Genomic DNA, 25354 nt, shown 5'->3' with positions numbered 1-25354 from the left:
GACATGGACTGAGGTCCAAGGATCACACTTTTGGAAACACTACATTTGTGAGAGCTGTATATGAAGCAGAAGTGAAATATATTAATCAACAACTGCATCATAGTGGGCCTTCTCTAAACATGTGCTTTATGGCTTCCTAGGTTTGGTGTGGAGGCAGGGAGAAAAATTTGCCTCATCCAAAATCACATTGCTCAAGATAGGATGGGATAAAACAAAATATAGACATATACTGTTTTTGCTTTTTTTCCATGCTTAAGGTTGGAGTGGCCAGTAAAGAAAAATTAGGAAAAAAGGATAGCTAAACATCCATATTATGTCAAAGCAGAGAAGCATTTCCACCTGCTCATCAGCTGCTCAAGAATGGAAAACCACAGCTTACATCAAAGAAGGTGCCCGCATGCTCCAGGATAAGCTGGTTGGAATCAGGCTTGTTTTTACAGTAGGTGACATACATCTGAAATTTGTCTGCCTAAAAAGAACAAAGACAATAATAGATAAGCATTCATTAGTTGTTCCCTTCTGTCCACCATGCTGAAGGACCCAGCAAGGGCTGTAGAGTTAAAACTCTCAGATGCCAGTGTCTAGATTTTCTATGGCAAATGTTCTATGCTCATCCAGCCCCCATGGTCCCCTAACAGACATTGGGATGTCTTTCTCCTGTCAGCATATGGAGAAAGCTTCTGAAACTGAGCTCCTTTTAATAATAGTTTGTGCTAGAAAGAATCAGAAAAAGCAACTCATATATCCCGATATATTCTGAAGTTGGACAGAACTTATCTACAGATTTTACCCTTTTTTGGATTATTCACAATTGTGCTCCCCATCTTGAAAAAGGACAGCATTTGCTCTGAATACAAAAACAAATAACGAAGATAAAGTATTATCTCAGAAGTAGATCTGCTTGTACTCTAAATGTCTCCATTGGTGAAAGGTGGAGGGTCATGGTAAGCAACTATGCCATCCCCAACTTCCCAGAGCAATGACGGGCAAAAAGAAAGCAGAGTGACCCCCTGGGGCAGAGGCTAAACAATGGTTCCTAACCAGATTGTTACTTCAAACCAAGAACCTTTTATGGCTGCGTGAAAATTCAAGACTCTCAAGACTCTCTGGGTTAGTGTTACTGGGAAAGGTATGTGTATTTTGGCCACCAAATACTTTTCTTATTTGGTGAAATGCTACCCATCTTGGTGCCTTTGGAACTTTGTGCTGGCATCCTCTTCTGAGACAGCAGCCCAAATATGTCTTTATTACAGCAGGTTTCATTTATACTAGCATTGTTCTAAGAGCTTTACATGTATTTGGTCCTCATGAGACCTCTATACAGTGAGTTCTGTTATTATCCCTAGTTTGCAGATGAGAAAACTATGGCACAGATTGGTTAAGTGACTTTGAATTCCCACAGGGCTCTGCTATCTGCTAACTGTGGGAATTCAAAGTCCCTTAACTAAGCGGAGTATCTGACTTTAGGCTTCTTGGTCTTGACCACTGCCTTTCAATACATTACAAACAACTTCTTCTACCCTTCATTTCTGCATTACACTCACATATTAAGATTATGAGACTTAAGAAAATCACCTTGGGATAATTTTTAGCAAAAGGTGAATATTTTATCCAATCAAAAAAATTTTCTGAAATAGTTTTTGGGACTATGTACTACCTAGGAGGTTATTCATCATCCCTAGGAGATGATGATAAATCATTCTTATGACTGATTGTAAAGGAAACCCACAAGTTTCATGAAAGAAGATGCAAAAAAAAAACCCCTTTACTTAATGGTCAATCTTGTCATTCTCTATGTTGGCTGTGCAAAGGATCATAAATTATTTATCAGCATTAATATGAGCTTTGCATTGGCTCATCTATTTAGAGGTAGGAAATGTATTAGAACAAAATAAGACGGTAGCTAAGACTTTCTGAAGAAACAAGAGTGCTTGGAAGCAAATATTAAGATTTCACGAAAAAAAGCTTGTCTGAGAGTCAGGTCTTGAGTTGTGGGACTGGCTGTGATATTTATTACATGTCAGTGAACCAGTCAACCTCCTATCTCATCTGAAATTTTCCCATCTTTAAAATCTAAAACATAAACATAGTCCTGTCTGCCACACAGGGCTGTTGAGAACATAAACTCTCTAAATCATGAAGACACTTTGAAAGGCAATTAGCCCCTTATGGGTGGAAGTTATTATCAGGTAATTATTAAACAGTAGAACGCTCGACCCCGGGGGAGGATTTCCATGTTTACACTCAGTGTCCTAAGTGGACTTCCCTGGAGATGTTTGCATTCATATATTGTACACGAGCCTGAGTTCAGAATAATGCGGAGTAGAGAGCCAATGAAGACTAATGTTTCAGTTTCTATAATTAGAACCTGGTACATTCAGCCCCTTTACTTGGCCCATGATAATAGCATGAAGGAGGATGACCAGGCACTCATCTTGTGGGTCAGATTGGGATGAATACCCAAAAAATCTGTTTTTCTCTATTAAAGAAGAAAATGTAACAATGGTTAGGTGGAACTCAAAGGATACATGCTTGAGGAGATGGACACCCCACCCATTCTCCATGATGTGCTTATTTCACACTGCATGCCTGTATCAAAATATTTTGTCTACCCCATAAATATATACATCTACCATGTATCCACAAAATTAAAGATAAAACAATTTTTTTAAATGGTTAGGTGGCTTCCTAAGGCTCTAATTCCCTAATCCATATCCTGTAACAATAGCTAATGGACTGAGCTGATGCATTTCCTCTGCCAGGGGTGGTAGTCTTGTTCCACTCTTCCAACCTCACAATTTTAGAACGTTCTCAGACAGCTTAAGATGGAGCTTAATCTTGATGTCTAAGAACTTTTCCCAAGGCTTCTCTCAGACCTACTCATGGTCCGTCTCAGTAGCCCCTGGTCTTGTGTGAGACTGGCAGTGACCCCAGTCCTTAGGTCAGGCACTGAAGAGTGGTGCCATGTGTATGGGCAGTGGGAGAAGGATTTCAGGTTGGTTACCCAGGTAACAAAGCAGTGTCCCACATCCTCAGGCAGTTGCTCGTACTTCTCCAGCTCTTTGAGGAAGATGCTGCAAGAGGAGAAAAAGACTGAATCAGACACTTCTGTGCAGCTGACCCCCCAGAGGACTGCACCGAGGCCAGCACAACCATAACTTCTCAATTATTTATACATGGCTTCTCTACTGTCCAAGTGATAGATGGTGAGGTGCAGTTTTTAATGTTGGAACTAATTTCATTAAAATGTATGTTAATTCATTAATTAGTGCTACTTAAAATAATATTCTTTCTCTCGGAGTGAACACTTCTAGAAGTGAAAATAAATAATAAAATATTTTATTTGTGTTGGACTTTTTATCAGCAAGTAAGAATCTACTTTTTTACACAAGTGATCTAAGCACATCATAAATATTTTAAATAATATAGATATTTCAAAGAAACAAAATAAAATAGCGCTATCCCAGAGATAAAGTAGAAAAAAATTCAGCCTACACTGGCCTCTTTCTAATTTTTGGCCTCTGTCTTCCACCAGTAGCCAATTTGTACTAAAAACTATGTATTAAACAATGTTTTATAATACAGACACCATTAGGAAAGAAAATTTAATGAGTAAAAAGTCACAATATATTCCAAAGCCGAATTGAATTACAACTGTTAACCGCCAGTGTGGATATCTGTGCCATGGCTCCTTTCCACGTTAATAAATAATAAAGAAATAATTACACTGACTTCAAAATAATGTATTAAATCATTGGTTTGGGTTCATAGGATATAAATTCTAACAAGCCAGCATGCATTATTAGAATGGTATTTGCTGTAAAAAACAAAATATTTTTCAAATACAAAGTGATTATGAGGCTTTGGGAACACATACTGACAGAAGTGGAAATGCTATGATCTTTACAAGGAACAATTTGACAGTACCGATTAAATCATGAATGTGCTTATCTTTTGACTCTGCAATTTGAATTCTGTAAATTTTCCCGTAGCTATCTCTATACTTATAAGATGATGTATATACATGAGTATTAACTGTGACACTGTTTATACAAGCAAAAGATGGTCTGTAAAGAACAAAGCATTTAAACTATGGTACATCCACAGGAATATATACTATGCAGCTATGAAAAAAAGACACAGCTCTCTATGTTTTCATACGGAAGAACTCTGGGAGAAGCTAAGTGGAAAAATGTACAGAAGAATATGTAGAATATGCAACTTTTTGTCTCAGTAGGAATTACGTATTCTTATTTCCAAACCAAGAAACTAAGAAAAGACATTACCACAGGGAAGCAGGTGAAGGAACAGAATAGAAGACAGTGGTGGGTGACACTTCTCAATGTTTACTTTTCTATCTAATTTTGATTTTAAAACTGTGACATTGCATTACCTTCAAAAATTGAATTAAAAGATACACGATATAAGGTGGTTCTGCATTACTCTACTACTTACCTGTATCATAGAGGGAAAAATGTTATTTGACTAACTTTACCTAGCTTCTATTGTCCACACATTTTGGCAGTATAATTAATTACAAGTGGTTATGGATCTCATATATGTGTTGTATGTGTTCCTCCTTCAGTGACATAGAATGACATTGTTTGGAGCTTAAAAATATATATGTGCAATTAAAGATGTTTGGCAAGTCCTATTTGGAAAGTCAAAATGCTAACAATAGTTGATGGGATAATAGATGACTTCTTTGTCCATCTGTAATTTAATTTTTTCTACAATAAATGAGCATTGCTTTAGTAATAAGAAAAAAGCCATTTAAAAAAATCTGGGAGACTCCTAGCTGTACCCAGTTTGTCCTTACATATGTGATTTTAGAGTATTCTGACCTGAATCAAAGAGTAATTATAATGATATTTGGGCTTCAGAAATGCAAATATGTAGTGCTCAAAGTCAATAAAGTATCATATTTGTTGCTACCTTTTAAAGAACTACAAGTGGCACATTTAAACTAATATGTACTTTATATGACCATTAAAGTGCAAATTTTAAAAAGTCCTATATAATGTTATAATTGAGGATCAAACTTAGTTCAAGACCCAAAGGGAAATAAACTTTTTTGTTGAGAAAAGAATCAATCTGGCTCATCATCATATATATACACACACACAAGTACACACACACACACACACACACACACATATATACACACATACACATTTTAACTTAAAATTAAAAACAATTTTTTATAATAATAGAGACGAGGTCTTGCCATGTTGCCCAGGCTGGTCTCAAACTCCTGTGCTCAAGCAATTCTCTTGCCTTGGCCTTCCAAAGTGCTGGGATTACAGGCACGAGCCGCCGTGCCCAGCCTGGGCCCTTCTCCCTTAAGAGTAGCCAAAGAAATGGTAAAACAGCCTGCATCAGGACATTCCACACAGGATATAAAATTGTTTTATTGTTTCAGAAGTGGCAAGGATACCCATGATGACTCAGGGAGAGCCATTCCTTGACTTATGACCCAAGAACAGTAGGCCTGGTCACTTTAATTTGAAGTAAACAATGATAATTATGTCTAAAGAATTGATCATTGATAGAGAGAAAGACAGTGCTGGCAATTTTATTTAAAATCTGATCAATTTCAATAGAGCAATACCCTGACTTTTGTGATAGCAGCTACGGAAAACCTATGGGAAGATACACAATTTGAAAATCCTCAGGAAACAAAAATACTATAACCAGAATTAAATGCACAGCATATAATTCTCATGAGGAATGCCTTTCTGTAAAATGAAAGCTGTTTTTTTTTTTTTTTTGAGACGGAGTCTCACTTTGTTGCCCAAGCTGGAGTGCAGTGGCACAATCTCTGCTCACTGCAAGCTCCACCTCCCGGGTTCTCGCCATTCTCCTGCCTCAGCCTCCCGAGTTCCCAAGTAGCTGGGACTACAAGCACCCGCCACCATGCCCGGCTAATTTTTTTGTATTTTTCTTAGTAGAGACCAGGTTTCACTGTGTTATCCAGGATGGTTGCGATCTCCTGACCTCGTGATCCGCCCGCCTCGGCCTCCCAAAGTGCTAGAAAATGAAGGTTTTAACAGCAGTTACCACTAGCTCACCCATCTACCTACTCCCACGTCTGACTTTCTTCCCCTCCCACAACTGAGCACAGGTTAAAGAATCAGCACTCACACTTGGTCACAGTTGTGAAAGGGTCTTCCAAAGCTTCATCCCCCTCATCTTTAAATAACAACTTTGCTGAGGCGGGCAGATCACCTGAGGTCAGGAGTTCAAACCTAGCCAACATGATGAAACCCCACCTCTATTAAAAATACAAAAAATTAGCTGGGTGTGGTGGCAGGCACCTGTAAGCCCAGCTACTCGGGAGGCTGAGGCAGGAGAATTGCTTGAACCCGGGAGGCGGAGGGTTGCAGTGAGCCAAGATCGTGCCATTGCACTCCAGCCTGGGCAACAAGAGTGAAACTCCATCTCAAATAATAATAATAATAACAATAACAATAATAATAATAATAATAATAAAACAACTTTGTGGGGGTGCTTGTAAGGATTTAATAAATTCACAGGTAAAAAGAACCCAACCCAGTGCCTGGCACACAGTAGACACTAAATAAATAGTAGTTCTTCATGATCAGTGTTTCTCAATCTTAGTAAACTCATATTCTCTTTGATAAACATGCATCTGACCCTCTTCCCCACTGCTGGAGACTTATATTTAGGGGGAACTCCCTACCAAGCCCTTGCTGAAAAATCTGCAGCAGGTTACTTTCTCCTAAACCATATCCTGGGAAAATCTTGATTGGTTATTATGTAACAATTAGATTCCAAGGTCACCTTGTTTGGGAAATGTTGGGCTAAGCTGGTTTTTTTGCTGAAGAACTTCCAAAATCCTATAATATGTTGAGTTGCACTATAAACCTCTGAAGTAAATACAATATGCAGTGCTTCTCAAATGTCTTTGTGCATGCAGCACTTTTGGGGCGAGTATCAGACTTTGTCTCAAGGAACACTCTTGGAAAATTCTAGTTAGCGGTCCCACACCTGGTTGTACATTGCCTTCTGGGGTTACTATCTGAGCAAATTCATTGTTTAGAAACGCTTCCTGGGTAATTCCCACACATCCAGTCCATAGATCAGCATTTAAAGGCAACTGTCCTAGATTCCAGCATGCTTCCAGATGGCAAATCCTACACCGGCTCTATAGGATTTAATTTAGGGGGAGAAAGCTAAGAATTTTTTTTTTAAACCTATTCAGCTTGTGCCAGGCATACCAACTGATAAGTTTCAATAAGATATTCATTACCATCTCAATGTAATTGTTGAAAGTAAGTGGCAATATTAAACTCTGTTTTACTTCTTAATTTGAAGCTTATGAAGATGACAGATTATGTAAGTCTGATCAATATCATTCTACTTACTTCAAATAGACATGATGAATTCAAATTAAAGCAAAACAGCTCACAACTCTCTTCACAAATGATGGAACATTTCACCTTAGCTGTTTTATAGCAGCAATTTGGCCCTCACTACTCCAATAATTACATGTAATAAATTGTGAAAGAATGAGCAAGGCAAGTCGTTTGTGTGAATGTCTGGGGCTCTTTCAGAAAGGAATAAAACTTTTAAAGAAATGTCAAGATCAAGGCAATGCCATTACTCTATTAAATTATTATAATTTAATATATTATGCAGTTACTTTATGAGGAAAATGCTTCCCTTTGGCTTTGTACACAATCCCGGGAAATGAAACTGCTGGCATTTATTAACAGAAAGCTTTCTGAGTTTTGTCATTAAATATGATAGAAACAGCACTATTTCAAAGGTACTGGACTGGTTTTGTTATTCTCTCTGAAGATGAATTTGGTCTAGAGTCTCACTGCTTCTGGGGAAGTGTATCCTTCATTGACGGGCTCACAATCTTGTCAGCAAACAGACTTTACATCAAGGGTGCAGTCTGCCTCTAAATGGAAATAGCTATTTGATGACCTTGTATGTCAATGTGCATTTGCTTGTTGGAATGCCAGAGGTGGTGATAAGGGGAAGGGGCCCGTTGTGGCAATGGGATAAAGAGGAACAAAGTGGAGCATACATTTAAAAATTAAGTCATAAATGGGGTGGGGAGAAAGGTGTGAGGTTCATGTATTTGTAGGAAGTCCAGGACATTGCCTTCTTTTCAAAACAAGGCTGGGTAACTGCTTTCATGCAAGTAGAGCTAGAGATTATTTCTAAAGAATCCATTAATGACCAGGCAGATTCAGAGCCTAGAACATAAGAGGCTCTAGACCATAGGGGCTAAGACAGCTGGTTAGCATACTGGAGCAGGTATTAAACTAATGGAGGGTCATGTACACTCAGGGAAAGGTGCTGGATTTTTCATGTAACAGTTTCAGCAGTTTGATCACCCAAGCTGAGCCATGAGAAGCACCTGGCTCTGTCCCTTCATTTCACACTTGACACTTTAGCTCAGGTTAGGGATGAAGAGGAAAGGTCTGCAGGGCTGGATGCCCATTCAGCACATCACAGTCTCAGCCTCCAACCACAAGCAGCAAAATTTACCTTGCTGCATGGCTACCTGTTGAATATGTTTTTGCCAATATCTTCTAACTTTGTGTAATTTGTGTGATCAGATGAATAAAGTTATTTGCATAGATATATACCAAGTTTAATGTTAAAATAAAATACAAAAGATTAATCTTATGCTTAATATTACTCATCTCCATTAAGGTGGTATTTAGCAACCAGGCACGGATGCTAAGAAGTTAGTGTGTAAAACAAAAATTAACATTACTTTGGCACATCCAAACGAAGTGTTTAGACTTTGTCTTGCTTTGGGTATTCCCCAACGTCTATAATCAGCCCCAATGTTGATAGCTTACTGAAAACACAAACAAACAACAGTAACAAGACCATAGCTACATTTGTATAGGGCTCCTCTGATGGGTTCTGCAAGTTACCTCTTCAAGTGTGCGTTTGGGGACCAAAGAAAAATCACAACAGGTCTTCCCCTTCCTCTTTCCTTAACATTTGACTATTAAGAAAACGACAGCTGGATTCTTTGGCTGTGTTACTAATTTTGGTTTGGGCAGATCATAAACCTTTGTAACTTTCAGTTTCTATAGAGCAAGGGAGTACTAGATTATCTTTAAAGATTTCTTTTGGGCTTTTATATTTGATAATTTTATGATTTTCTATAAATGAGAAACCACTAACACCAAAGGCATTTGGAGTGGGGGAAGAAGCTTAGAAAGCATAGAACATGCACACTTTAAGCAAGGGTGTGTGTGTTGGGAAGGGGTAGGAGGGGCAAAGAGGGAGGAAAAGGTAGCAGCAGCCTGGCAGGGTGGCCTTTCCTCGGGGGCCCGAACTGCACATCCCTTCTCTCACCACCTGGTGGAGCCAGCGCCTCGCCGTGCGGCCATGGATCAACCCCCTTGAATTTCAAGGGGTTGTAAATTCAATTTATGGGTGGCAACCAGAATTTTAAAAAAGAGGAGGAGGAAGAAATAGAACCTAACACGAAATACCACAGTGCATCACACATAATACAGGTGTTGTTTTTCAAAATTTAACTTCCCTGTTATATATAGCATATATGCGTGCGTATATCAGGGCATAATGTACAGTCTTTTTCTTTGGTTCATGATAAAAATGGTTTGAAAAACACCACCTTGCTCATTCTCCTGCAACAGGATGGTAGCTCTGGGAAGATCTAGGTCTTTATCCATCTCTTTCCCTCGCTCTCCTTCTCCTCATCCCCTCCCCTTTCCCTAGAGCCTCTTTCCCCAGATGGATCTATCTACCTATCTACCTGCTTGACTACCTACCCTACCTACCTATCCACCCTCCCACCGTCATTGCCTCCCTCCGGCTCTCCTGCTTCCCTCCTTCTCTATCTCTTCCTTTCTCCTTATTATCTGCCCACTTCACGGTTTTCTCACTTATCCTCTATCCATCTAGCTCTCTCTCCTCCTTTCCTTTTGTCTCTCCCTACATTTCTGACTTGCACTATCTCTGCCCACCACCTCTCCTTTCTCTTCCCTCGTCTTACAGACATGGATGTGAGAAGACCCAACCTACCTGGGAGTGCGACAATGCGACCTCTCTCTGCTTCCCATGACCCAGGACGGAGCCCCACTCCCAAATCCCCTATTGCCTCTCTCAACCTCCCTGCTAGACTTCACCACTTTTCTCCCTTGCAGGGCCTTTCTTCAAACTTTATTCCATCATCAAGGAAGCCATCCCTGCCTGTAAAAATCCCACCCCTTATTTAAATTATATCTCAAATGCCCCCTTCTCCATGAGGCCTTTCCTACTTTCCAACTGAGGCTATTTTCTTTGTGCTCCACTTGTGCCCACCTCCACCCTTATCGCAGACAGGTATGTCATTCTCAGAACCCAGAGGGCAGAGGCTGGGTTTGATCACAGAGTACCAGCTTCATCTCCAGTCTAGCACACCTTTGGCCCAAAGAAGGAACTCTGGGAAGATGACCGAAACGTGGCTGTGGTTCAGTCGCTCATTGAGGTACCCCTCCCTAAATTCCCCAGCCTCGATTTTACCCCTGCTGCTCACCTCTCACTGCTCCTGGCTCACTCCTGGCCTGGCCAGTGCTCCCAGCTCAACCTCACATGTCTCTGGTCCTGCTCCTTTGGGGCAGGGAACACCAGGCTGGGAGGGCAGTGGCTGGTGGCCAAGGCCAAATCTAATAGCTTCCAGCCAAGCCTGCAGGGAGGGAGTGTGCAGAAGGGGCATCCAACCTTGGCGGTTGGTCCCTAATTTGAAAATCTAGATCTTGCTGAAAACTGATTTATTTCAGGTAATTGTTGTAGGAGTGCGGCACAAGAATGACATTGACATAGCTCTGGGAGAAATGGGTAGAAATATTCATCAAATTCTAAGATCCACATGGAAGCTGTTTCAATATGAATTAAACCAGACAGATGTGGCAGCCACCATTGGTGGTCTAGGGAGTGAGAGAAGGGGAGACAGTGCTAAAGTGGGAGACCAAGCCCTGGAATCTAACACCTGACTTTTAAGGAAAGGGGAGGGGCGCACACTGGGCAAGTAATGGCTCCTCTGGGATTGCCTCCTTGTCTGTACATGGAGAGGGATGTACTTGATGGTTGAGAGGACCCTCTGAGCCCTGGGAGTAGAGATTTTATTAAAATGTTATTGCTCAGACTCACATATGACCCTATCTCCAAAAAACTGAAAAGGAAGAAGTTCAGATTTAACAGAAGGCGATGAGCATTTTAAATAAAAAGCTGTCCACACCAAAGTTGCAAATCTAATAATCAGCAAGCTGAAAACAAATTATTTTCTTGAATAACAAGTTGTATGCTAGACAAAATGGGAAGACTGCATTAACAAAATCATTACTGTCTAGGGATCTACTAATGGAATATATTCTCCTGTCTGAGTGCTCCGGAATGCTTCCAAAATGCAATCAAAATAGGTCTAAGTCTTGTGTAGATAAGTAAATTTCATGATCTATATAGTTATTTCTGTAGGAAAGAGAAGTAGTGCAAAATGGGGAGAGTGGAGGGCAAAATGAAGTATCATTCCACTTCAATCCCCAGTTTGTATTAAAGCAAATGTTTGCAGGTATTAAATTCTACATATTAAATTGTTCTTTAAAGAAGTTTTGGTGCTGGGGAATTTCCCCATTCAATACCTATAAAGACAAAGGTCCTTGAGACAGATAGATCACACACACACACACACACACACACACACACACACACACACACAGCAAGAGAGAGAACTAATCCTGGTTGCAATTTTTCAAAGTGACACCATTTAGACAGATCAACACCATCTAGCCAAGATATGTATTCACCACATAATGCTTGGTCTAGGTGCTAATTTTCTAGTGACTTAGCTAATTAAGTTAACAAGGTCGTGTCAATCTCAATCCCTTTCTCTCTCAATCTCTCAATCTCCCAATATTCCTTCCTCCTGCTCTCCCTTCCATAGGCTCTCTCCAGATAACAGGCAGATAACCTGAGCTATGCACTAGAAATGAGAGGAGCGTGTTTCTGTTAGACAGTGCTTAATTGCAACTTTGGAACAATACAAACAATTGGGGTTAAAAAGCAACCTTTGATTTTTTTTCATATTGAGAAGTGACAATTTCAGAGAAGTATTTCTGAAGAATAAGTATTAGGACAACCGTATAGTCCAGCCAGTAAGAAGCTTCCAAGAAACTCCTTCATGTAGAAATTAAGTTATTTTTCTCTTCCAGATGGTTCTTGAAGTGATGGGGAAAAAATCACACCTAATGGTTTTCTCTGTCTTGAGACTTTTACAAACTTAAGATTAAATTATGATTTGAATGGTATTAGCTGTAAGTCTGCAAATAGTAATTTTATTTTCAGTTTGTTCATCCATGCATTCACCTACCAAACAAATATTTACTCAATGTTTACTTATGTGCCAGGTACCTGATTATGCAGTGAAAGATGTTCTCCCCTCTAAGCTGTCCCTTAGAGTTTACAATTCCTGCATTTTCTAAGTTGGCTAACTGCCATTTTATCTCTTATTTATTAGAGATTTTAGAGGTGTTATGTTTTCTTCATTAATCAAAATGTGTATGACACAAGTAGAAAGCATACATTATGAGTACAGTAAAGACAGCCCACAGATCCTGTAGGAAATTAATATGAAGCTTGATTTTCTTAGATGTTTCCTTAAATTGTGGATAATTTAAACCATTAATTTAGTTTTGGTCAATAGCTTTCTAAATGCACTACAGTTATTTGCCTTCAGTGCAGAACATATTCATGACTCAGGGTTACCGCTAATATTAAGTATACTATGCTGTAACACAGTGGCTGTATTGGGCCCTATAGTGGGATATAGAATGGTTTGCACCAGTACTGAGTAGCCCTTGACTACTATGAGGTTTTTTTTTTTTTTGGTTCTATTGCCTATTGTTTTTGCAGTTTGTCTTTAGAGAGCTGCTGGTATCCCACTACTCACTCAAGTTCTTGATTCTTATTTGCTGTTTCTAAATAGCTGTGGGCTTACAAACTATATAATAAGAGGTAAAGTGGTTGTTAGGGAGGATAGAAAGATGCTTCTAAGAAAAGACAAGAACTTAATTTTTGTGACATCTCTTCTAGTTGTTGAGAGGCTAGTTGTTATTTTCTTTTTCAGAATGTTCTAACTCGATAATATGTGCTGGGTAGCTGTGTTCTTCATAGTTGGATTTATTCCTCGATTTGCAGCATGCGAGATTCTCTATGGTTTAATTTGATTTTTTAAAAGGATTTCTTAGAACTATATATTGTAACTGGTAGGTAGCTTTTCAGCTATTTAGAAAACTACAAAACTGTTTACCATGGCTTACCAGTGATATCATGATAGCAGAATAAGAGGCATGATTATGTTAGCTATTTTGTTACAAGTGGTCAATTTTGAAATGTGTATTCATTCCCCTTATAAACTGATTGGCAAATGTAGGGCTCCCAGGAAGTGCGTGCTGTGATCTCTAGGCTTCTGTAGTTAGTCAATTCGCTAAGAACATGGGGAAAGTGAGACTTGTTGACTAAATCCCAGAGACCATAAGCCAGAAAAGTAAGGTAACATGACTTACCGTTTGCCAGTCCGATGTCTTCTCAGATATCCTGAGGGAGATGGGATGATACTGAGCTGGGCTCAGATGATGGAATTTGGGATCAATGGTCAAATAGTTTTATTGGGATCTTATAAATGTTAAGCCTGAGGACATGATATTTCTACATCTGGAAATTTCCAGACAAACCAAATTGATAGTGTTAAAATTTATGATTAAAAAAACAAAAGTCTGGGAACTGTTATCACATATTCCAGAAAGTTAAACGGTTATTTCCCCCCCCAGAGTGTATTGCTTCAATAATCTGACAAGGTTTGCATGCCATGGGAGCTACATATATTATGTTCTCTTTAAACTGATGCCATCTGATGACATACCAGGAATTAATAACCAGAAGGTGAAGGGAGAGGAGTGACTTTCCACCCCTTATCTGGACCTATTACAGCCCAGGATCATTTTACACCCAATTCTTGCTTGCATCTTGGTCATTCTTAGCACAGGGCTATTCTAGAGCTGAGATATTGAATATGGCAGCCACTTGCTACTTGTGGTCTATTTAAATCTAAATCTATTAAAATTAAATAAAATTGAAAATTCAGTTCCTTAGTAGCACTAGCCACATTTCAAGTGTTCATTAGCCACACTTATCTAGTGCTACTGTATTGGACACTGCAGATATAGAACATTTCCATCATTGCAGAAGACTCCATGGGACAGTGCTGTTCTGGAGTCTTGCCTCAGGATGGCTGCCACACCTGTACACATGGCCCTTCTATCTCCAGCAAACCTACACAACTCAGTAAATGCCTTGGCTAGCCTGGCATAGCACTGCTCTGCAGCAGGGTCCTGAGAGCTCTAAGACTTTATGCCAGTGTTCTTCTTTGTGTCTTGAGATTATCTCAATTTGTATTTTGGAAACACAGTTATTTCTAGTGGTTGGTTATGTAACTTATCATGCCAATTTTTTTGCTGATCTTCGGTTAACCATGGAACAAACTGTTTTGTATGGTGTGGGAAAGATTCTTAAATCAAGTTGGAAACAATGACTTGTGAAGTCTTAGGGCTCTACGATTCTACTTATTCCAACAAAACAGAGTATCGGTTGATGTCCTTCCCTCTAAACTGTCAAGAAATGTGAAATAAAATGAGGATGGAGGAAATATTTAGGTTGACAGAAAACTTCAATGGAATTCAAAACCCAAAGACCACAAGATGGAATGGTTAGCCTCAGATGAATTCTAATGTCAGGATTTCCCACAAGGTTTAATGAGGAGAAGCTACTTTTATTTCTTCAAAGCCTGGTATTCATTCTGGCTGAATAAATGAGGACGCTGAGGAGAGACGGGAAGGAGCACTGCTGAATACTTGACTTCACTCTCCACTAGGACTTTCAGACAATTACAGAGAAAGGGGAGTGAGTCAAAAAGAAGTCTGATAGCAACTGCCTTAGAAAACTGACCAGATAAGATTCACCAATCACCTTTGATCCACTTCTTGGGAACCCCGTTGTCTGGTTTTTACGGTCTAAGTGTGCACCTCTGAGACCCTCCACAAACCTACTTGTTATGGAAATCGTAGATCTCTTGGATGTTGCCAAAGATGATATGCTCTTTATTGAGGATCCCAGGGGGGATCTCCTCCACACCACTGGTCATTTCCCACAGGTAGGTCTGTAAGACAGTAACAGTTTCATCACTGGCAAGTCTGGCATGCCATATAAAATACAGACAAAATAAACAGGCGCTTGTGGGGCAAGACTCAAACTGTAAATGCCTGTAGAGTTTAAAAAGTGACGGTTAAGTAAACATAAAAGAAACAAATAAAACCTGAATATTTCATTATCCTGAACTTTAGCAAGAACACAAACTCCACAGTCTCTTGTTATTTATTAAATGTGTGTGGATTTTTATGGGGGTCAGGGTGCAGATTTTCAGACCCAATTTAAGTTCATTGACTGTGTCATGGTTTTATTTTGAATTGAAGTGCCTTATACACTTCTTGTTCCTGGGTCTAGCTCCAGTCTGAGAAAAGTTTAAACTTTCTTTTCAAAAGTACTTCAACCTCTCATGCAATTATTGTTGACTTTAGGAGAAAGATTTCCTCTTGTTGGCTTTTTAATTCATTATTCTCTGGGAGAAGACCAATAGCACCAAGTTCCAACTGAGGACTTGATGCTGGCAAAGATGTCATTTTTCCAATATAGCTGTGAACGGATTACTGGAAGACTCACCTCTAAGCACTCATGCAAATCCCTTACATAAGCCTTCTCTGTCTGGAGTAGTTCAGCCATAATAAATCTAGAAGGAAACAAATGGGCTTTTGGTTGGTCATAGATATAATGTCTCTCCTCCTTCAAACTTCACTTCCCCACCCCAGCATGTATGACATTCCTAAATGTCCTATTTTTCTACTTCATCAACAGGTCTTTTCCTTTCTTCAAAATTCCTTCCCTTTCCTACAAGTATCTTCCTATGATACTTGTGATACTTCCTGACCATTGGCCCTGTATCCCTTTAGCAGGTTTGTACTCAGCTAGGTCCATATTCTCTCTCCCTTTTCCACCCCAGTCCTACTATTAATACTTGTGATTCTGTGGTGATATTCATGTGAGTACAGGCATGCAGGACTGTTTATATTCTGTCTCACCAACTAGATAGCTTGAATCTCAGCTTTCCACATTTCTCTTACAGCTCCCAGAATGATGATTTCTGTTCAGTAGAGTTTGTAGATGTATACCAAAACAGTTCTTAGTACCATAATAAACGAGGTTTCAAAGCCAGGAAAAGAGGTCCAACACACCGAGATCAGGGGTTAGCAATTTTTCTATAAAGAGCCAGATAATAAATATCTGTGGGCAATTCGGTCTCTGTCACAACCACTCAACTTTGCTGTTGTCATGTGAAAGGAGCCATAGACAATGTGTAAAAAAAAAATAAGTGTGGCTGTGTTTCAATAAAAACATTTATGGACACTGAAATTTGAATTTTATCTAATTTTCACATTATAAAATATTCTTCTTTTGATAATTCTTCCAATTATTTAAAAATATAAGAGATAATTTTTAGTTTATAGACTATATAAAATAGTTGGCAGGTCAAATTTGGTCTATGTTTGCTGACCTCTGACCTAGATTATCCTTTTAGCTATTTCAATACTATTTCCAATGGGACTTGTTTACAGCATAAACGGATGTGTAGAAAACTGAATATGCAACCATAAGCACAGTATAAATTAGTAATATGTGACTGCTTCTCAGTCCCCCATAAAGAGAAGTCTGTGTTATGCATCTTTAAAGAGAGGATTCTCTTCCTCCTTGGGCTTCTAAATAATACAATGTGCTTAAGCAATTGTTAAACTTATGATACATGGCCTCGTTGTGGTATATTCTATATTTTTCTATTCTTTGAATTGAACTCAGTCGGTAGAGTAAAAAGTGCATAAGCTTTGGAGTCAGACAGATAGGAACTGAATTACAACCAGAGGTAGGACTTGCCTCTCCAGGTCTCAGACTCCTTACTTATAAAATAGCTGATCACACAGAATTGCTGCAAGTATTAAACAAGATAACATAAGCAACATGCCTAGTGCATGGTAGGTGCTCAGGAAACATTCCGTGATTAAATGAGCTGTAGAATGCTATGAAATTAGGACAGAAGGGAGATCAGAAGGAACATAAACTGACCGGCTTTGAAAACTTGCCTTTGATTTTATTGCCTTAAGTTTTCTAGAATTGTTCTTTTGTTCCCATCTGCTTCCTGCAGTTTTACCTGTCTTTCCTTACAATTTAGCTCTGCTATCCCCACCCCATTTTGTTTTATTTTCCACTCATCCTTTAATCTCTTCTGGCTATTTGTTGTCACAGAAGGAACCAAGGAGGAAGATTTGGCCAGGTGTAGTCCCCTCATCCCCCTCCCAGATATGGGCTGAATTATGACCCCTCTGAAACTCATATGCTGAAGTCTTAACCTCCAATACCTCAGATTTTGGTCTTATTTGGAAACAGTATCACTGCAGTACTGGAGTAGAGTGGCCCCTGTATGTAACGACTGATGTACTTATAAAAGGAGGAATTTTTGATACAGGCATATATTCTGGGATTATGCCACGTGAGCACGGAAACAGCCATCTACAAGCTATCAAGGAGAGAGGCCTGGAACAGACCCTCCCCTCACTGCCCTCAGAAGGAATCAACCCCGCTGACACCTTGATTTTAGGCTTCTAGTCCTGAGAGCTGTGAGACAACACATTTCTGCTCTTTAAACAACCCAATTTGTGGTACTTGGTTACAGCAGCCCCAACAAACAAATTCACTCCCCATATGAACAAGCTCTGACTTCACAGAGCAGCTTTAGTTTCTTCAGCTCCAAGGAACCTGTGGTCCTACTTCATCTTGATAAAATAAACTATATAGAGCTTCTTAATCTTAGGACATACTATTTTTTTTCTAGTAATTCCCAAACAGAGTGTCAAAATATTCTTCATAAAGTCCTCCAGAAATCTCTGGATATGTGTTACTTTGCAACTCCAGCATAAAGGAAGCAGTGTCAAGAAATGGTTTATAAGATTGGCACGGTTCATTGTTTACCCTGTCCAATGCTCTGTAATTCTTGATTAGAGTGAAATGTTGGTAGACAACTCCCTACCAAAGAACCAAAGAAGAAAAATGGGTTTTGCCTACCTGGAGTCAGGACTTTTCTGAAAGTGGAGCTGAGATACTTAGAGAGCAAAGCAGGAATCTAATGATAAGTTAGTTCCAGCTCGCTAAATGAATTCTGGCCCCTATTCATTCTTATTCTGAGAAAACAAGAGTTCAATTTATGAAAACCTCAGCTACTTCAGATTCTTGCAAAATATTTGAATTTCAGCATCCTCTACTCTCTTCTTGCCTATTTTCCTCTGCCTCATCTCCTCATGGGCTATTGCTGACCTAGGAGTAAACTTAGGTGGCAGCTTTATATTCTAACATCTACAATTCACTCACTGGACCAATTTCCAAGCACCTCTTTCTTCCTTTTGAAATCTGAATACCTAAAGCAAGTCAGGGGAGGGCTCATCTGATATTGGAACGCCTCCTAAAGCATGCCTTATTTTCTGCTGGCCCAATGGTACATCCCTCAACTTCAAGTAAAGAAATTGATGTTACAGTCCTTATTTGTTTTGTGATTTTAAATAACATCCTGCCCTTCCCTCAAGGTTTAAATTTCTATATCCAATTATATTCTGTAAGATTTTCTTTTCCTTTCTTTTTTATTTTGAGATGGAGTCTTGCTCTGTTGCCCAGGCTGGAGTGCAGTGGAGCAATTTTGGCTCACGGCAACCTCCGCCTCCTGGATTCAAGGGATTCTCATGTCTCAGCCTCCCAAGCAGCTAGGATTACAGGTGTGCACCACCATGCCTGGCTAAGTTTTGTATTTTTTTTTTTTTTAGCAAAGACAGGTTTTTGCCATGTTGGCCAGGCTGGTCTTGAACTCCTGGCTTCAAGGTGATCTGCCCACCTCAGCCTCCCAAAGTTACAGGCATGAGCCACTGTGCCCTGCCTGACTATAAGCTTTTCTTGATCAATAATTATGTTATCTTCATTATTCTCCTGGTCCCTTGATTCATACTAGAGAATATAAAATACTTCTTGTTTTCAAGGAGTCTACAATCTAGCTAGGGACATATGCTTAGGAATTGGTTGAATAAGTAAAATGGGAATTGGTACAGAAAAGAATTAAAGAAGTTCATAAAATGATGGGCCAATGACAGTAGGGGTTGTAGATAAAGGATTTATAGAGGCATAGGATATGAGCTGGATTTTAAAGAATCAATAGGACTTGCAGAGAGCAAAATAAAACCAAACAGGAAAAAAAGGAAGGGAAACGAAAGGGAAAATAACAAACAGAAAGGAGGGCATTCTCCTTTTTTTTTCTTTTTTTTTTGAGACAGAGTCTTGCTCTGTCAGCCAGGCTGGAGGACAGTGGCGCGATCTCGGCTCACTGCAACCTCTGCCTCCCGGGCTCAAGCAATTCTCCTGCCTCAGCCTCCCAAGTAGCTGGGATTACAGGCGTGTGCTACCACGCCTGGCTAATTTTTGTATTTTTAGTAGAGACGGGGTTTCACCATGTTGGCCAGGCCGGTCTCAAACTCACGACCTCAGGTAATCTAACCGCCTCAGCCTCCCAAAGTGCTGGGATTACAGACGTGAGCCACCGCACCCGGCCAGCAGAGTATTCTCAAATATATACAATTTATTCTTAGACCTGAGAGGAGTCAGTGAAAATGATCTGACTGAAGGGTGTGATCTGAACTAGAAAGTATTTTGAAGTTAAATTGACTTAGATGAAGCCAAAGGATAGTAGTACCTTGAGGAGTTTTATCATTATTCCGGGGGTAGTAGCAAACCATTTACAATTTGAAGCTGGTGAGAGACATAATGGAAAGAAATCAAAGAATGTTGAAGAGTCAAAGCTAGATTAAATTCTGGCTTCATTGCTCACCATCTGCGTGGTTTGGGGAAAATTACTTGACTTTTCTAAGTCTTATTATATGTAAAATGGGAATAATCATAGCCGCCTGAGAGAAGTGATAGAAAGATACAAAGAGAAAATGTGTGTAAAGGCACTTTATGTAATGTTTAGGACATAAAAAGTGTAGGTGCTGGTGGCAGGAAGAGTATTGGTATTAGCAATAATAAAATGTACTCCAGAAAGGTAAACCTGGCATCACTGTGCACGTGAATTGGGCAGGGATGAGCAGCAGGAAAGCTATGGGAAGTTTTTGCAAATAATCCAGACAAAACTAGGTTAGTGACACTATTGATGGGAATTAGAAAACCAGAAGGGAGAGGCTGGGCATAGTGGCTCATGCCTATAATCCCAGCACTTTGGGAGGCTGAGGCGGGCAGATCACTTGAGGTCAGGAGTCCGAGACCAGCTTGGTCAACATGGTGAAACCCCATTTCCATTAAAAATATAAAAATTAGCTAGGCATGGTGGCACACACCTGTAATCCCAGCTACTCGGGAGGCTGAGGCAGGAGAATTGCTTGAATCCAGGAGGTGGAGGTTGCAGTGAGCTGAGATCATGCCACTGCATTCCAGCCTGGGTGACACTGTGACGCTCTGTCCCAAAAAATAAAAAAATAAAAAACTTAAAAAAAAATCAGAAGGGAGAATAAAATTTGGAGAAGAAAAAATATTTGATTTGTTCCATGTTGAGTTTTGACATTGTGAAGTAAAATGTGATGATCTGTGAGGAAGGTTTTGTCTAGGAAGTTACTGAAATGTAAAGAGAATTCAGGTGAGGACAGACTGGAGAGACTTCAAAGCCTTCAGAGGGAACCCATATTCTCAATGCAAACATTATGTCTGTCCATCCCAATCCCTGTGGGTGGCCATGAGGACATATTAAGCTATTCAAAGGGACAAGTAGCGGTGAAAGCCCAGTGTAGTCACGGGGAGCCAGCTAGATGGGCGGAAGCCAACACGTACTCTTTCTTCCGGGCTGACTTCCGCTTCTCTTCATTGACTTCGTGGTTGGCGTCCCGCAACTTGACCTCCCGATCTGAAAGGCTTGCTGGGATAATATCCAGCTCCAGGTCCTTATTATCCTGCATAAGGAGGGATCACAAAAGTCACCTTGTGATGCTTTGGGAAAGCAACTCACTCGAGTTGAGGGAGGTGGTAAAATGGGGAAAAAAAGATATAATGTAGAAGGATAAAAACATGAGGCATCTTACAGACTCATACCCATAAGCACTCTTCTTCATGGGATCATTATTGTTTTTTCAAATAAGAGAGAAATAAAATGTTCAGGTCAAATGTTTAGGGTAAATATCCACAGTAAGAAAAAACAATAAACACATTTGATAATTATGTGTCTATTTCCCCAAGGCCTTTGGTCCTAATTAAATCTAAACACATCTGTAAATTAGTCTAAGACTGATTCTTAACCATTTAAAATAGATGTGAAACAAAAACACATAAAGATATAAAAACATCTTTCATTTGTCAAAAGAAAATAATCAAATCAAATATATTTATTTAAACAAGCAATTTCCCTTGGAAACAGAAAGCTAAATAACAGAACAATGACTGAACTTTCTCATTGCTCATCCCTGCTAATTTTAACCACCATTTGGTATTTATATATGATGGAACTTCCTAGATAAAAACTCACAGATTAAAGCCTGGGGGAGACATTAACTCTCTCAACTTTAGGTGGTTTGGCCACTTCACTCTCCAGGCTGCTCTGCTTCAGATCATGAGCCTATTCGAAGATTTAAGAATTAGACATTCTAGGATTAAATTGCCAGGCTGTATTAAGCTCTTAATTCACAGGTTACTAACCCCTATTATAAAGAAGAGATTAAAGATCCATCTTCCCTGGTTCATGGCAAATTGTACCTCTGTTCAGTTGAAATGTCAAATAACCCTTGTAGAAATTGCACCCCTTATTCTTGAAAGAGCACTATTATATATACTGGGGACTCTAATCATTTGCTGATTAACATAATTGGGTGGAAGATGGTACTTATGAAGCCAAGATAAAGCTTTTGGTTCTCAAAGTCAACAGTTAACTCTATACAGAGAAAAACTTTGTTCTGTAGCCATAGGCCCAACTACTGGCCAGTTGATTTTATAATATATAGAGTACTAATCACAGGGGACTGAAGGTTAATGGATCAGCAAGATCCACCCAGCACTCCCCACTAGAAAAGCCACACAAGGCAAGTGCTCTAGGGGTCAACAGCTCAGAAGAACTGCTCTGGAAACATGCTTTTCTTCCATGGCGATGAGGGCAGTGGTGCTCAGGGAGATGAAAAGGGAGGATGTCCCAGAGGGCAATACCCCTGCCTACCTCTGTGTTGACTCCTAGGGCTTTCTCCAGTGAGTACCGGTACTTCCCCATCCTCAAGGAGAAATCTCTGTAGTGCTTGTCCACCGTGGTCACCCATTTCCTTATCTCCGTGGCATGAATGTGGCCTTTTTCCACAAAGCTATCGGCCAGCTGAATCAGAAGCTTCACCTTCTCCTTTGTTTGCTGCCCCAAAAGATGGCCTTAAGTTACTGGATTACATTTATTCTCCTGCCCCTTCACCCCAAATCCTCTCTTCCTGTTTAGAGCAGCCATAGATACCTCATAGCTGACTACCTGGGTATGTATCCCAGCTTTGTTACTACTAACTAGGAGCTCTTGAGCAAGTTATTGAAACCCTCTGTGCCTCTATTTCTTCATCTGCAAAAAGGAAATCATAATATTACAGTCATCCCTTAGTGCTGGGGTTGGGGGAACTGGTTCCAGGGCCCCCCATGGATACCAAAATCCAGATACGCAAGTTCCTTATATAACATGGTGTGGTTTTTGCTTATAACTTACCCACATCCTCAGGAACACTTCAAATCATCTCTAAATTACTTACAATACCTAATACAATGTAAATACTAAGTAAATAGTTGTTATTCTGTATGGTTTAGGGAATGATGACAAGAACAAAAAAAGTCTGTATATGTTCAGTACAGGCACAACCAACCATTTGAAAAAAAACATTTTCAGTTCACGGTTGGTTGAATCCATGGATGCGACACCTGTAGACACGGAAGGCTGATCCTACTTCAGAGGGCTGGTGTATTAAATGAGTTGATAAACATAGAATGCTTAGTAAAGTGGAAGTAAGAACTCAGTAAGCCATAAACATTAGCCATTATTATTATTGATATAAGAATCTCTTACATTAATATGCTTTACAAATTTACATAGTGTGTTACTGTATCTGAAAGCCATTTGAGTTTAGATGCATCCTTAGGAAGTAGGTGGAGGGAAGTGATGCAGGTCTCTTTGAACCATAGATTAAAAAAATCTGAGGCTTAGGGCTGGTCCAGCTTCATACTACCAGTAAGCAAACAGAGCCCATTTGTCTCTGCCCTTTAGTTCCTAGTTCCCCCCTTCACTGTACCAGCTCTAAACCTCATATAAGTTGGCACGTGCCAGGATCTAAATACAATGAGAAGATTTAAGAGTTAACTCTGTCCCTGTCACCACCAGAATCTTGTCTTTAGTTTCCATTAGAGAGCAGGAGAAAGAGGTTAATGAAGCCACCATCTATTATAGGACTAGGTAAAGTAGAACTCTGATGTTTACTGGATTAATTTCATTTTTAGCAAGAGTTTGTTCAATACCTACTTGGTCCATAGTACTGTGTAAAGAGCTATAGGGCAGGGCTTGGGGGTCAAACAGAAGGAAAAAAATCTTCATTTCACACAGAGTAGTTAAATAACTCAGGGCATTATGTAATTGAATGTCAAAATGGGAGAATGTAGAGTTAACACTATAGGAATTTTAAAAGGAGAAAGTGAAAGTGGACAGGCATGGGTAGGGGAGGTCTCACAGATAGGCAGTACTTAAGCTGGGTAAGTCATGGGAATGAGAGAGACACCCAACAAGCAGACTGCTGCTCATTTTTTAATCCTAAGTTTGGATTTTCAAACTCTAAAATTGCTCAGGGAAAGGAAAGAACATTTAAATACTATTCTAAGAAAAAAATTATCTTTTGGACTGGAGGAAAGTGGGTCCAAGGTTTAAACCATGCTACAATCTAGATAACAGGGAAACTGAGGCAGAACGTCACTGGAGCAACAGTAGAAAAAATAACAGAGCCCTTCTTTATTTTACTATCCTCACCCCATCTGATCCTTCCAGGCCTATCTACAGCCCCTCCCATGAGAGACCAACCCTCCCAAGAAATGCTGGAGAAAGAGGGCGTCAGAGAGGCGAGTTGAGAGTGCTCTGCCTGCCGCATGCATGACCAGGGACCAGGGACCAGGGATCCAGCTCTCCAGTAGCTCACTCAGCACACGGAGCCTCTCCTATCTTGGGACAGTAGGCCGGTGTCTGGCACTGGAAAATAAAGGGTAAGAGCTTTGGTGTGAAGGAAAGGAGGTGGGTGTGAGGATAGCAGAAACATGTCCTCAGCCAAGAAAAGGCAGAGTAATAACAGGGGGAATTGGTTAAGACGGAATTAGCAGATTCTATTCAAAATAGGATCTACTCGTTTCTATTCAAAATAGAATCTACTCGATTCTACCTAAACTAGAATTACTGAACCCCTCTTTTTAATCATCTTATTCATTTATATATCTCCAGTGTCTAAGCATACTGAGGACTTTCATCTTATTGCATGTAGGGTGTTTTTTATTTTTATTTTTCCTGAAAACAGTTTTCTTTGGTTTTCTATTTACTTAAAACAGAGACCATGTGTTTATGGAAAAGTCTTGGAAATACATATTCTCTGCTCTTGGTAAAGTGACTCCACCTATGAGAAAGAGTTTTACAGCCAGCTGGTGGCAGCAGCCATACTAGGGGAGCTCTATCAGATAAAATTATATCCTAAAGCATCAAAATTGTGATTCAGAGTCAGCAAAGCAAATGGTTTGTGACCAAGAGTATTCTAGGTATGTGTGGGGACTAGAGGAGCAAAGAGACAGTAAAATGAGTTTAGATGCATCCTTAGGAAGTAGGTGGAGGGAAGTGTAGACACGCCCTTCCCCATGCGGCTCCACCTACCTTTGTAGCAGCCCTGTCTCCACTGCTCTCCATTCCCTATACTGCAGCCATGTTGAATGTCACATGCCCCTCCTGCTGTGATAAGTGGTTCCTACTCATCCCTACTCTCGATCCAATGCCCTTTTTTCTCTCCTCTCCTCTCCTCCCCCAAAAACAAGTGGGCAATGCCTTTCCCAGTGTTCCCACAGTATCACATACATGCTTCTATTTTAGCATATATCACATTATTTATAAGTCTCCTTCATTAGACCATGAACCCTAAAAGAT

At 39.9% G+C, this 25354-nt stretch overlaps 1 protein-coding gene across 28 annotated transcripts in view; it reads right to left on the bottom strand.

Annotated features, from left to right (window-relative positions):
- The window catches only part of KALRN (kalirin RhoGEF kinase), a 694106-nt gene that overhangs the window by 253418 nt on the left and 415334 nt on the right, over positions 1-25354 (bottom strand). For all 28 annotated transcript variants that reach the window (XM_055259658.2, XM_055259655.2, XM_055259656.2 and 25 more), the window contains 6 exons: positions 22385-22567; positions 21016-21134; positions 15775-15841; positions 15105-15214; positions 3005-3074; positions 380-469 (listed from right to left, as the gene is read on the bottom strand). In XM_055259658.2, the coding sequence (XP_055115633.1) occupies positions 380-469; positions 3005-3074; positions 15105-15214; positions 15775-15841; positions 21016-21134; positions 22385-22567 (639 nt within the window). The remainder of the gene's footprint in view (positions 1-379; positions 470-3004; positions 3075-15104; positions 15215-15774; positions 15842-21015; positions 21135-22384; positions 22568-25354) is intronic.

The sequence above is a fragment of the Symphalangus syndactylus genome, chromosome 21 (genome assembly GCF_028878055.3).
Source record: "Symphalangus syndactylus isolate Jambi chromosome 21, NHGRI_mSymSyn1-v2.1_pri, whole genome shotgun sequence".
Lineage (NCBI taxonomy): Eukaryota > Metazoa > Chordata > Mammalia > Primates > Hylobatidae > Symphalangus > Symphalangus syndactylus.
Note: the sequence above shows the minus strand (reverse complement) of the source record. Positions and strands in the feature narration are given on the sequence as shown.